General features: G+C 39.5%; 1 protein-coding gene across 1 annotated transcript in view; it reads left to right on the forward strand.

Moving 5' to 3' along the window:
• Positions 1 to 15,267, forward strand: part of OTOGL (otogelin like) — a 205,614-nt gene that overhangs the window by 177,273 nt on the left and 13,074 nt on the right. The window contains exons 54-57 of the mRNA XM_066589295.1: positions 2,451 to 2,629; positions 4,758 to 4,862; positions 6,748 to 6,867; positions 7,954 to 7,999. Coding sequence (XP_066445392.1) covers positions 2,451 to 2,629; positions 4,758 to 4,862; positions 6,748 to 6,867; positions 7,954 to 7,999 — 450 coding nt within the window. The remainder of the gene's footprint in view (positions 1 to 2,450; positions 2,630 to 4,757; positions 4,863 to 6,747; positions 6,868 to 7,953; positions 8,000 to 15,267) is intronic.

Raw genomic sequence — 15,267 nt, forward strand, 5'->3', positions numbered from 1 at the left:
CACTTGTGAGCTGTATGCTTTATTTTATTCAATAAAGAAGGAAATTTTTAACGGTAGCAGCTCCCCTCCATCTCTATTTAGTACTGCACACGGTCAGATGTGGCCCTAAGAAGGACTGTTGGGGTTCTTGAAGCCTAAAATAACTACTAACACTCTCCCTATAGCAACTCCAGCAAGACAGCACTTTCCCTGAACTATGTCAGAATGCATCTGTGGCGAGCCGCGGGAGGGGCCGATTTATATACTCAGGTGACACCTGATCTCGCCAGCCACTCACTGCAGGGGGGTGGTATAGGGCTTGAACGTCGCAGGGGGAAGTTGTAATGCCTTCCCTGTCTTTCTTTTGGCCAGAAAAGCGGACTAACGTCTCAGAGATGAAAGTGAAAGTAACTCGAACATCGCGTGGTGCTCGCCTCTAGTAACGAGCATCTCGAACACGCTAATACTCGAACGAGTATCAAGCTCGGACGAGTACGTTCGCTCATCTCTAATGCCAAGTTAAGCTAGAAACCAGAGATGCTGTAAGGTTTACAATCGAAGTTCTACTTTTTTGACAGAAAGCTAAGATACCTACCAAACATTTGAAAGTTTGAATTGCGAAGCTTGAAAAACCTCACAAGGAGTAAAGACAATTGCAAAAAATTGTAACCAGAAGTGTAAGTAAAGCTCAAAGTAAGAAAGTAAGGACGTGCTGAAGAACACAAATAAAGAAAACAGATGGTTTTTCCTCCATCAAGTGCTAGCTACTACATTTTAGCTACAATTTAGGCTTACCTACAGGTTTCAGTTTTGATTTTTCCAGTCTGACTGTGTCAGCTGCTTTCTCTGTGCTCTTCGTTCTACTGCTCATATGAATTTTATATCGACTCCTCCCATGCAGTCAGTACATCCCTTTTATCTCTGATGCTGGGTTTACACAGGACAAATGTTGAGCAAATAATGCCCGACACTCATCCCCGCACATGCTAGCTCTGATGCACCTGCATGGGAGCTAGTATCGTTAGCTCTCACTCACAGAGCAGCCAGCAGCATAAACAATAGACGATGAGCTGAACGATGATTGCTCAGTGTAAATATCGGCCGTTCAGTACTGAACGGCTGCTGTGTTATGTCAATAGAGAGGGGCGGGGGAGCGAGAGGAAAGAAATCTCCTGCTGCTTCCCCGCCTACTCTGCTGGCCACTCTGTGAGTGAGCCAGCGATAGTAGCTCCCATGCAGGATCACGGGAGCGAGGACACACAGGGACGAGTGTCGGGCATCGTTTGCCCGACATTTGTCCCGTGTAAACCCAGTATAAAGGAGCAAAAACTGTCTGTCTTCTTCATTTGTGTTCTTCAGCATGTCCTGGTGTGCAATATCAAACAGGTCATCAAAGCTTGACTTAAACGTTTAAATTTCTTAATTTGAGCTTTACTTACACTTCTGGTTACATTTTTTTGTAGTTTTCTCCACTCCTCGTGAAGTTTTTCAAACTTCGCAATACAATTTTTCAAATCTTTGGTTAGTATCTTAGCTTTCCAGCAAAAAAGTAAAACTTCCTGGATTGTGATCCTTGCAGCATCTCTGGTTTCCAGTTTAACTGGGCATTTATTGTAAAACAAACTGCATAAAACTTGACCATTGGATAGCAGGTTACTGCCAGTAATTTGATGGGTCATATATCCAGTCAGAAAAATTTTTTCTTTCTGCCTCGAACTTACAGCACTTGTAGCTGTAGAGAAGGAAGGCTCTGAATCCATTATTACTTACAGCTCTGGAAAACAAGATATATAGTATTTAAAAAAATAAACATTTAAAAAACTTATATTTAAACATTACTTTGATGTGCTTAAATGAAAAGAATTCAACGAACAACAAAAGCATGGTTGAAAAATAATTTTAGCATGTTTATAGTAAAATGTTACTTTAAACAAAATGTCCATTTTCCGTGTCTGGTCCACAAAAAAGCCAAATATCTTCCGATCGGTACTATTGTAAACAAGTTGGGCGAGTGAAAATTGAAGCCAGGAACATTCTTTACAAAGATAGCAGTTTTTTTTTATACTTTAGGGCTGTGGCGGCAGGTCTTAACGTTATCCGATTGAGATGAAACTTTGACAATCTCATTTTTACACCAAATGGCAACTTTTTGGGGTTACAGTTGAAGATATGACAAAAACTTTTTTTCCCTCCATGTCTTGCGATCACTCTACTCTACACACTAGCTAACAGAGGAGGTCCCAGACAGGGGACCCCTCTATATGATGTGCATATGCCTCAATAGAAGAACAACAACAACTAGACATCGGCACTACCATCACTAGTTTACTTCATCGTAATCCTGTAAGCACCTCTGCCACTATCATTTATACTTTTCTAATTACTATTGAAATGGGATTTTTATTAAATCGATTAAGAATGATTCAGTATAGTTTGACAGTCATTAATTATGGTTATTTTTTCTTTTCTAGAAAAGGATGAAGTATGCATATATCATGGAATTACTTTACTGCACCCTGGTCAGTCACTCATTGAATATTTAAATGGGGAGGCTTGCTACACTGTTAAATGCTTACATGAAAAAGATCTTGTAACTGGATTTCATCTCATCGAAACATTGACAGTTAACTGTTCCAAGAACTGTGCTCCTGTAAGTATTGACTAAATGACATATGTGTAGAGCCTTAATAGAAACATGTATAATAAGTGCAGTCTAGGCCTACCAATTAAAGTTAGGGGCAGACCAGCGAAATGCAGCAGTAAGAGACAAATAAAGCTGACATGTTAATTATGTTTAGTTGCACATTTCTGTATTTTTAGGTTTTAAAGCTAAGAAACTATTTTTTCAAGTGGAGCTTATTAACCTGATAAGAACCAAGCGCCGTAAATATATGGCACTTGGTCCTGGACTTTAATCCCTCACCCTAGTAAAAATATGATGCAGGATTAAAGCTCTTGCTCCTACAATCTAGCAAGAGCAGGTCAGATCCTCAGATGTCAGTGATAGCCAAGGACCCGGAGGAGAAGGCAGAAGTAGTTTTTAACAGCTTCTGCGATTTCTTTTGTGGATTACATAGCGCTCACTGAGAAGACTGAGGCACCACTTTCACAATTTGACCCGACAATCAAGTGATTGCTTGGTGCCCCCTGGTACAGTAGAGTTGCAAGAGCTTAGCAGACCCAGATCAGCTTTGCCAGTGACTATTGTTACTATAGAGGAATGTTTTTTCCTGTAAATGAGACTCCTATGGATGCTGCTCCTATGCCCAGTTACAGTGGAAAAGTGTGAAATAGAAGAAAAAATAACATTGTAAATGTTCCCCCAGAGGTCTTATATGAAGACATGGGGGACATAGATGTTAAAAAAATAGTTATAAAAATAAGTAAAAATAAATTACAGAATAAAAAAATTCACGTAAATATATATGGTATATTTAAAATAAAAATAACCCACTTCGAGACTATACATAGTTTATATCGAACTGTCCGAAACAAAATGAGGAATCCATTCTTGTACTTTATTTTAGCATAAATACACTCATTTAAAAAATAAACAACTATAAATAAAAAAAATCTTTTTTTTTTGTTTTTTACCTGCAATAAACCACAAAATGAAAAAAAAATCAATGAAAAAAAAATCCTATTAGTAATGGAAAAATAAGGTCCTTAAATCTACCACATAAAAGATTCTTAAAAAGTGTGTTACTTGTATTTTTCATTTAATTGTTTCTTATGGTTTTTCTGCAGTCTTAGGGTGACTACCCACTAGCATTTTTTTTCTGCTGCGAATTCGCAGCGTTTTTGTTTTTGTCAATAGGACTTTCTAATGGTAAAAACGCAACGCGTTTTTGGTGCGTTGCATTTTTAACATTAAAAAGTCCCATTGACAATTGGAAAAAAAACATAGCGAATTCGCAGCAGAAAGAAAACGCAAGGGAGTAGGCACCCTTAGGGTATGTTCACATGGCAGAATTGCTTTTTGACATGGTTTTTCAAGCTGAAATCACAGTGAAAAATTCTGCCATGTGAACATAATATTATAGAAAACCACAAAGAAATAGACAGGTTATGACTACTAAAATAAAATACTTTGCTCCACTACATGTAGTGGAGGGGTACCCAGAAATCAATGTACAACAAAGGGCACATATGTTTTTTCAGGCTGGAATTACACTTGTACTCACTTTAGTTGGCATTAATTTCAACCACCGCTCAATGGGTCACAGATTTAAAACACTATGGGAGGGCTACCCAATGAGGAAACCAAGGATCGGGCATGTTGGATTTCAACATGACTAATCTTTTGTCCTGCTAACTGTCAAACATTACCAAAATTGTGCAGGGTCTTCCCTCCTGCTATCCATTGATATATACAGACTTGTGTTTTGGGGAGGTGCAGGGAGATGCCAGTCTAATGCCTGTTTTTACCACCAGAACAACCTAAAGGCATACAGAATAGAATGAGCCTATATAATTGTGCGGTGCAATATTATTTATGAATCTGTACGTAAAGGATCCTCATCATGCAGGTAAAAGCTCCATGGCCCTGGCCACAAGTAGAATTTTTAGTTTTTGAAGGGAGTCCTGCATTCGATTTAGGTTGGTGAAGGAGATTCCTATTTTTCTAACATTGGGAGCATAATGTCTTTTCAGTAATCCACCAGTTAGGTATCGTGGTATGTCAAATCTGTGGATAAAACTGTTAATGAGGGAATGATGCAAGAAACTATTTGTGCCAATTTCATGCCTGTGACATTTTCCATGTTCTGATTCTACAGAATCAAGTTTATGTCCCATCATCAAACCATCAAATGTGCTGTGGAACCTGCAAAAATGTGTCATGTACTTTTTACAGTGAGAGTGGAGCATTGACAATATATGAGGTAAGCCTGCTTCTCATCTACTGAAAGGGAAGGATACTTTTCCTTGAACATTCCATTGTATGATGCACTCACATCAATGCAAGATCGGCATCACTAGACATCCTTGATAAAATACAGAGTGCTAAGGCAACAATATAGTACGTTATTATACCACAAACCACTTTATAATATATTAAAAGGAATCAGTGCCTACACTTTTGACAAAGGCAAATTACACCACTATTTGGATGTTGCATTCCTTTTCATCAAAAGTGGCCTTGCATCTATAGCCACATCTGTGTCAAGAATGGAGATCTGGAAGTCCTGATTATTGAGCTTGGTGGAGGTTTCAACAGTCTATTCTGCACGGATTGTTCTTTTATTGCATGTCTGGTTGACAGACCTTTAACCCTTTCCAATCCAATTTGTATCCTGGTTTTCCTAGGGGTCTTACTCTTTTTCTGCTGTTATACAATGGCGCTATCTGCTGGCTAAAGCCAATAATGCATGGGGTGACACGTTGGATAGGCTCCGTAAGCAGAGAGTCTGGCAATATACAGTAAGAGAACCCCGACGGAAGTCTTCCAACATCGGAGCTGTACAGCCTTAAATCATAATGTCTTCAGACGTCAAACAGTGGATTGGAAAGGGTTAAAGCTCTTTGCAGAAAAAAATCCTTGGAGACCAAAATTGTTTTCTGCATTGATTTCTGTTGTGGGGAAGTGTACCTATTTATTTGTACTTAACAATGTACATATTATCAACTTTGTAAACAGATTTATTGACATTGTTCTTAGTGAGGCTTAAATGGTCACTGACTTTTCAAGCAACTTTTATGATAGCCAACGTGGTAACTATCAAAAGTGAAACTCACTTAATTTACCTAAAATTATATATAGTGCTGAAAAATCCCTCTAAAGTGCTGGCCACTAGGGGTCTCACTTCACTCTAACTTTGCTGTCTATTCCCTGTTGTCAAGGGATTTTATCTCTGTTATTTGTGCTGACAAGACAGAGAACAGGAAGGGTAAGAGAGGGATGGGTCATCCTTCTGATTGAAGTCTATGAGAAGAGGAAAGAAGCACAGACTCACATGGGTGTGCTGTTAGAGTGAATGGTGATTTACTTACTGCTATTTACTCACATCTACACTACTCAGTACTGCTGTACACTATCCTAAAGGGTGAAATGTTTGTATGTTACGGACAGCTAAAAAGCAGAATCTGCAGCCCTCTGTGTATAGTCTACAGAACCTAGAATAACAGAAGACTCCACCCACCAGCCATTTGCTACTACCCTGTTTCCCTGAAAATAAGACATCCCCTGAAAATAAGACATAGCATGATTTTCCAAAATTTCTGAGGATGCAAAATGATTTTTCAGGCTTTTTAAGGATGCTTGAAATATAAGCCCTATTCCAAAATTAACCCCTGCTAACAGTTAATTAAAAAAAGTCAATTTAAATAGTGTCCAGGCAACTATACATGTAAAAAAGTCAAACCTTTTTGAACAAAAATTAATATAAGACACTGTCTTATTTTCGGGGAAACACAGTAGCTCCACCACCATGCAAAATTATTGGAATCAAGACACTCCATGTGCCAGAATTGAACATTTAGGTCTGCTGTCTCTTCAGGGAAATTGGAGCCTTCTAAAAAGGGAGCTTGAACCACTATAAATATGAACTAGTACAGAATGGTAGAACTAAAACTACATGGTGTGAAAAGGCATACATTTATTTTAAAGCAACTGTGAGTTTTCTCCTCACATGTTTTATTTTTGACATGCATTGTAAAATATACATTACATACCAATGGAAAAAAGAACATAATATAAATCCATGTTAACAAAACCACTAAGGAAAACGGACTAACAGCTGTTTTATCAACATTTTATTTGTTTTATAGGTGGGTGACTCATGGATTTCCAACTGCACCAAGTATGAGTGCACAAAGACTGCTGTAGGTGCCATGATTCTGGGTTCTAGTGTTGTCTGCCCTCCTTTTAATAGCAGTGAATGTCTAAAGGTTTGTGTTGTCAATATTAAAGACATGCATGGTTTAATCCACTATATTAGTAATTGTGTCAATATTGAAAACTAAATTCAATTTCTGCATGTATTTCCTTTGTTTGCGTGCCGGCCTTTCGCCTTACTGTAATACTGTTAATATGCAATAAGAAGTGTCCATTAGGTGTGTCCACAGGTTTTTTTCTTTTATTAGTGTTTCTAAACCACTTCTTAAGAACCTCCAACAAGTCACATTGAAAAGAATTCACACCTAATTGATGTACTGTCAGTAATTAAACTGCCATTTCCATTTGAGCTATGCTGTTTCCGCAGCTCATGCGCTATGGAAATTACATAGCTATGCTGTTTGTGTAACTCCCATTACCTTATATGGGATTGACGGATATGGTGTAGCGAAACCCATTTGGCTATTTCCATAAGGCCTAACCAGTCCCAGCTACCTCATTTAGCTGGGTCAGCGGAAACAGGGACCAGAATTACAGATAGATGCAGGTCTCAAAGATGGGACCTGCATATACCAGACTTTTTGACTATGTGAAAAACATAAGTGATGAATAACTGTGACATATTCTTCTAAATATTGCATTGCTTTTGACAAAACCTAATAGTTTGGGCAGAAACTCTGCACTACCTTAACCTGATATGTGCTCCACTTCTGTAAGGAAAGTAAACTACTAGCTCACATTAACAAGTGATATTAGGGGCACAACCTTAATCTCCTGGCCCCAATGCAAGACTTGTAATAGGGTCCCCCACCTATCATGTGTCACTTAAAATAACTCTGTCTTTGTATGTGATACAGAGGACTTTGGATCCCCGTAGATACAAGGTCCCCCATGTGACTATTACTTTTGCACTCCCTATAACTACACTTCTGAGCGCCTTTTCTATTTTCACCTTCTAACACATTTAAAGTGTCTCAGTTGTTTGATACATTTTGGTGTCCATGCACCTTCAGTAGTTTTCAGAACCTCATGTAGTAACATTAAAGCCGCAACAAATTGATAAATCTACTTCAAAGTTTAGAGGATCAAAAATGTTGAGCACATTATTTTTTGATTTGCCCTTTTTCATTTTCTTTTAGAATGGAGGAGCTATACAGACATATAACGATGGCTGCTGCAAGATATGTAAGTGCACTAAGCTGCATTGTATGCTAGTTTATGCTTTATATTGGAGAGCTGTGGTTTATTTAACTCACTTGCTGGGACATAAGAAAGGGAATAAGCATGCAATGGCCACCCCAATCAAGTTTTATTACTTTAACCACTAGCACTCACAGGCCTTGCTTTTTACGGCTTACTACCTGGTGAATGATTTAACCTTACTGTTCTGGAGTATAACTTTTTCCATGAAATAAAATCAATGGAGGTGCAATAACATACAATATATCTGATTCACAATAAAGCAGGAGTGAAACAAAAATTGCCAAAAAAAAATCTGAACCTAAGATCTGAACTAATAACCACAACCTATCTAATAGCCAACTGTTGCCAACTTGAAGATATTCAGTCAATAAATGTTAAGAAATATTGCCTTAGAGGTATTATATCTTGAGGCTACATTCGACAAAGTCTCCCACATAGCCCAAGCTTAATGTATCATTACTATATAATAATCATTCAGCAGATGGAGAAAACATTCACTTGTATCTGCCTTGGCCTCTTTCATATTCAAGACTGGAATCTTATATTTGTATATATTTTCAATTTGGACCTTCTCCACACAATCCATGATTTTGTCAATATCACCATGTGAATACATTGACTTACAGTATATCTGAAATTTATTCTGTAAGGAAAGTAGGAACAACAGTGTTACAATACAAATAGAAAAAAACTAAATTCTGGAATAAATTAAAATCAACCAAGTATGGCAAGACCATGCTCACACTAGCATTTTTATGCAGTATCGCTTTTCCGCAGCAAAAAAATGTATGCTGTTTTTTTAGAGATGAGTGAGTATAGTAGTACCTTAGCCGAGTATCTCCCCGCTAGTCTCTTAAGATTCGGGGGCCGGCGGGGGGCGGGGGAGAGCAGGGAGGAACGGAGGGGAGATCTCTCTCTCCCCTGCTCCCCGCCGCAACTCACCTGTCACCTGCACCGGCCCCTGAATCTTTAGAGCCGAGTGGGGAGATACTCGGCTAAGGCACTACTCGCTCGAGTAATGTGCCTTAGCGAGTATACTCGCTCATCTCTACTGTTTTTATGTTTTACTACATTAAGGCTCTGTTTCCACTAGTGTCAGGAGCTTCATTATTCTTGCCATCAAAAATACCACAACCTTCACGAAAAGGGAAAATGCAGATAAGGGAGCAACCAATTCAAATACATTTAATGAGCCCTGGGAAGCGATACTGCATGTCTAAAATTATGCTAGTGAGAATCAAGAGAAATTCTAAATTGTACAATCACAAATTATATGTTTAAAATGTCTAAACATACACTATATGGACAAAAGGATTTGGACACTGCAGAAAATCAGCAAGTATGCAGATACTGAGTTTGCCGAACGGTATGCTGGGAAGGGCATGGGGAAAATAAAAAGCTGCTCATTTTGTAATAACTATTCATTCATCCGAGCACTTGTGGGATGAACTGGAGTGACAGGTGCGACACCGGCACCCACGCCCATCCTCACAACAATCTCTTCTCACAGCCTTGTAGGAGGAATGGCGAGCTATTCCTGCCCTGACTTACAGAGAACTTGTGGAGAGTCTGCCTCGAGGTGTTGCCGCTGTAATACAAGCAAAAGGAGGGCCGACACGTTACTAAATAGAAGAATAAAGCACTTTTTTTGAAAAACATGCAGTGCCCAAATACTTTTGTCCATATAGTGTATCATACATACTTTTAAAATACTCTTTTTTTATCGTAATCAGCGTTCAAACTACTAAGACTCGTTTCAATGATGTAACATGATTTTACTCTGCTCCAGTATTACAGAATAATTTTGAGATAATTTCTATGACCTGCATTTCTTTAATAAAGAAGTTAGATGATATCTCGTTAGATCTTACAGGGGTTGTTCAGTATGAGAAAAAAGGGAAGGGGTACTTCCTCCAGTAAACAGACCGACTCTTGTGCGTGGGCTGTGTCCAGTATTGCAGTTCAGCCCTAATCAAGTGAATGGGATTGAGCTGCAATACCAGAGACAAACTATAAGCAGGAGTGGAACAGTTTCTCAAAAATGTGCTGACTTTTTTTTTTCTAATCATAGCCAACCTTTTCAGTTCTAATATCTGTTTTAGGCCTCAGTCAGACGGGCGTTTTTGTTTGCGATCCGCATTTATATAGAACCAAGGGCAGCAGTCATATGCCCGATATTTACCTGCGCACAAAAATGCGCAGCGGTAAATATAGTGCAGCGGATTTTAAAACACAAGTAACTGCGTCATCCATCTTTTTTGGATGTGCACAGCGCCGACCCCATTAAGAACACACAGTGAAGATCGCAATTCTCTGGCACAGCTGTGACAGCTGTGGCACAGGAGTGCAATGTTCTCCCATTGAATTCAATAGAGCCGGCGCTACAGCCAGCTCCATTGAAAGCAATGTGCTGCCGGCAAGCCCTGCAGTGATTTTCGGGGTAGGGCTTTAAATATAAGCCCTTCCCTGAAAATCATCCCTAAAATGTGTAAAAAATAAAAAAATATATATACTCACCTCTCTGCAGCTGTCGGGGCTCAGGTGCATCCAACAGGTCTTCTCCCTGCACTGCTCTGAAGTGCTTTCTGCAGGTGGGGATTTAAAATCGCCGCCTGCTGAAAGGTCTGCCTCTGATTGGCTGAGCACTGTGATCAGTCAGAGGCAGCACCCAGCTATTGAATGACAGCTGAAAGCTGCCTCTAATTGGTCACAATGCTCAGCCAATCCGAGACAGCACTCACTCATTCATTGAATTCAGCCTTTGATGCGCCTGAGCCCTGGCAGCTGCAGAGAGGTTAGTATATATATTTTTTTATTTTTTACACATTTTAGGGATGATTTTCAGGGAAGGGCTTATATTTAAAGCCCTTCCCCGAAAATCACTGCAGTACTTGCCGCGGAGATGAAGAAATCCTCTGCCACTGCTGTCACATCTGTAGCAGAGGATCGCAATGTTCTCTGTATGTCAATGGGGCCGGGCCGCTGCTGCTGCTGCCGGCCCATTGACCAAAGGTGAAACCCCTGGATGTGCGCTAAAACACAGCCACGCAAATTTTTTTAGCCATGCGTTTTTGCTCACATATATTCGCACAATAAAACGCCCATCTGACTGAGCCCTTAGAGTTACAGCATAATTTATTTAATATTCATCCCTATTAGGAATAAAAAAGGCACAAACTAAAATTTCCAAAATAACATTCTAAAAACACAAATACTTTAATAATATTAATATAATTTTTGTTGCGATTTCAGCATTTGTAACTAATGCAATAATGCCCTATTAAACTGGTTTCAAAAGAGACCCAGAAAACCAATGTTATACTTCAGAAAAAAAAAATCTTATTTTTAAAACTAAACCAATATCTATAGCATCCTCTTTATCTGCTAATAAAACAATAACCAAAAGCATGTGCTCTGTGGGTAGGACCATATACTTAAGAATGTGGCTTGCAAAAATACGGGTTGTAATGGGCAAGACTAAATAAAGCTTGATTAAATGCATGCAGAGTGAGTCCATGTATTTAATTCTTACCTTGCCATAACTTCTTTCCAATTTAAAGTCGTAAATCTTTTCATGGCTGCCGCTGTAAGTCAGGAACTTCTGGTGTGATATTGTATGAAACGTGAAAATTGAGAATGTCTTTAATTTTTATTTGACATTTTTGAAGACAAGAGATTTCGCTTGGCAGTGTAAGAATTAATGAACATGTTATTTGTATAAAAATGTTTAATTTTACAAAAATCTTATATTCCTAACAATTCTGCCAGGTTCTGGAATGGGTGTATTACCCTTTACCATTACCCCCGTAGTTCCTACTGCTAAAATAAATTGTGAACCAGGTACTATTATTATTTCATGCATTTCACTGTTCTTTTCTGACTGTAATGGCAATTTATGAAATGAGCTTTGTGGGGCTAATGAACTGCTGTATTCAAAATATGATACCAATCTTGCACTGCATATAAATCACAAAGAGTAATAAAAATCCGCATGCAGTTAACAGAAATAAAACTCTGCATGTATTTGTTTTTCTATGTACCGCTGCATGTTCTTTCCACAATATCTTAATTAAACAGATTTTTAAAAAGTCTTGTTATGCACAAAGTGATGGATATATTGGCTGCTGCAAAATGGACAATGTCGTGAGCAGAAACATTTTTGATTTGTTTTTGTAATCTACTTTACAGGACTTGTCTAACCAAAGACATTAATGATATGTCTAAAGGATATGCCATAAATGTCTCATAGGTGGGAGTCTCATGGAACCAAAGTCCTTGTGTGATGTAGCTGATGGCTGGCACTTCCACTTGGTGATTGAATGAAGAGTCGGTTGTGTACTGCTCTCCAGTCAAGTCTATGACTGCTTTCATAATGTGACAGACTAGAAAAGAGAGATTCACAGACATGTGAAGCGACTAGAGATGATCGAGTATACTCGCTAAGGCACATTACTCGAGCGAGTAGTGCCTTAGCCGAGTATCTTCCCGCTCGTCTCTAAAGATTCGGGGTGACAGGTGAGTTGCGGCGGGGAGCGGGAGGGAGAGAGGGAGAGAGAGATCTCCCCTCCGTTTCTCCCCGCTCTCCCCCGCTGCTCCCCGCCCCCCGCCGGCCCCCGAATCTTTAGAGACGAGCGGGGAGATACTCGGCTAAGGCACTACTCGCTCAAGTAATATGCCTTAGCGAGTATACTTGCTCATCTCTAGCAGCGACCTTTTCATCCAATCTCCATCTGAAAGCAGCAGCATCCTGATTTGGTGGATCAGGGGTCAAGAGAGCCCCATTCTCCCAATTGGTTAGGGCCTAGAGATGAGGGCTCCACCTATCAAACAGTTATTGCATCTACTCGAGATTTGCCATAAATGTCTGTGGTTTTGATACAATGCCTTAACAATACATTTTAAAGATTGCTGAACAGAAATGTCATGTAATCTTCAAAGTATTGCATAAATTTCATGCAAATGGAAATCTTATACTGTCAAGACTACATCTGTAGCTTACTGCATTTTTAAAATTGCTGTTATGACGTTCTAAATAAGTTGAATTTAAGTTTTTTTTTGGAAATTTAGTCTAGATGTGATGATTCTTTTATTGCCTTGGGAGAATGTGTATTTCTGCTAAACTCATTTTTGACCATATATTTCCCCTCCTGCTTCATTGTATCTGCACTCAAAATTATTCAAATCCCATTGTAAATTTACAAACTTTCAGCTATTTGTAAAAACAAACAAAAAAACAATCAAACAAGAACAATGTTAGTAACTCAACACAACTAATGTAACAACTGGTTTCTCCAAATTCAACACTAAATGGGACTTTTAATGACTACCACAGTTTCAGAATTATTCAACTCTCTGAATAGAATCTCACATAAGAGCACATATTTGCAAAACAGGTGTTGTCACAAGCACACCTGATGCCACTAATCAAAGACTTCATTAGTTGCAGCAGGTGTGCTTGAGATAAAACAAATCAAATATCTGGATAGGCTAGAGCTTTGTTGACTGTGACACGCGATTGTATGTTAAAAATATGGCTAATCTACATGCAACAATTGTCGTTTGAATGAAAAAATAATTGTTTAAAATGCTCTCCATTTAACTCGTTTGCTGGGTCGTTTGGCAGTGCGCACATGTTAAGATAAGTGGACGAATATTTGCTCATGTGGGCGTATGTATATGCAAAAGAAAAAAACATTGGTATTGTGCAAGTATGTTGATTGGCTTTTGAAAAAAAATCTCTGTTTAAGTGAGCGTGCTTTAGCAGTGCGAAGAAAAAGGCATTGCCTACTGTGGCAGTATGTGGATTGGCTTTAGAATGAATTGTTGTCTAGGTGGGTGTGAATAAATTATTGCGAAGAACAAAATCACAAATATATGTTCAAAGTAAGTTTTCAAGTTAATATTTAAAGGGGTTTTGGCTTTAGAACAAAACACCTTACCCCAGCTGGGCCTAAAAAAAAAGTACGTGTATACTCACCTCTCCTGGAGCCCAAGAATGCAGCTGACTGATATCGGCAATGACTTCCATGTAGGCAGCCTGGTGAAAACACATGACTGTTGCGGCTAATTGGAGGCCTCAGCAACAAATCCCCAAAATCCTGGCATCATGAAGTCCAGGATATGAGTTTTGATGACAGAAATGTTAATGGTGATGCTGCAGTCTCAGATTGGCTGCAGCGGTCACATGCTTCCGCTCAGTCATCTACCCAGAAGTCACCACCGATGCCAGCGGTGACTACTTGTTAAAGACTCAGGAGAGTCAAAACGTTGTATGTTTTACTGTTTGGAGGAATAAAGAAGTTCATTTTTCACCGCATCACATATGCTGTCACGCCTGCTTTCCATTTGGTACTACATTTGGGTCTTTGTGGATCGGACCCTCTAGAAGGTCACTTTGCATGTGACCGGCTATATTTAGCACAACGATTGTGCTGTGGCATCCTTTCTCTATTTCCTGATACCAGCGGTGGCAGTCAGCTGCATTCTGGGGCTCCATGAGAGGTGAGTACACTCTTGTTTTTTTATTTTAGACAGGGCCCAGCTGGAGGACAGGGTTTTGTTCTAATGACAAAACCCCTTTAAACGAACAATGGCTACACTACCTGGATGTGGCAGAAAGAAGAAGCCATCACCAGATGCCACCAAATGTCTGAGAAGGCAGGTGGTCAAAAACCCTTCAGTGTCTAAAAAAGACTTGCAGCAAGATTTGGTGACTGAAGGCACTGAAGTTTCCATTTGTACAGCAAGGCGCACACTAAATGCTGAAGGTCTTCATGCCCAAGCTCCAAGATATACAGCTGACCCAAAAGCACAACAAAGTCAGCTTTAATATTCTCAAAACCATATAAATAAGCCACAGATGTTTTGGGATTATGTTCTGTGGAGTGATGAAAAAAACTGGAACTTTTGGGGCTTACGGATCAGTGGTATGTCTGAACTACTGTGTTTTCCCAAAAATAGGTCCTACCTCGATAGTAAGACCTACCTGGTTTTCGGGGAAGGCTTAAAATATAAGGCCTCCCCCGAAAATAAGACCTAGCTAACCTTCCCCCCCAAAAAAGAAAAATCAATACTCACCTAGTCTGCGGTGTCCCGATGGTCTTCGGTGGCGCTGCGGTAAACTGCGTCCTCCTCATCCCATAGCTGAGCTCTTGCTGGTGACAGGGCTTTGAATACCCCGCCTTCAGCAAGGCGAGTGCCATAATTGGCTTATCGAGCGCCAGCAGCCAATCACGGCCGGTGCTCGATGA

This window comes from Eleutherodactylus coqui, chromosome 2 (genome assembly GCF_035609145.1).
Source record: "Eleutherodactylus coqui strain aEleCoq1 chromosome 2, aEleCoq1.hap1, whole genome shotgun sequence".
In the NCBI taxonomy this organism is placed as follows: domain Eukaryota; kingdom Metazoa; phylum Chordata; class Amphibia; order Anura; family Eleutherodactylidae; genus Eleutherodactylus; species Eleutherodactylus coqui.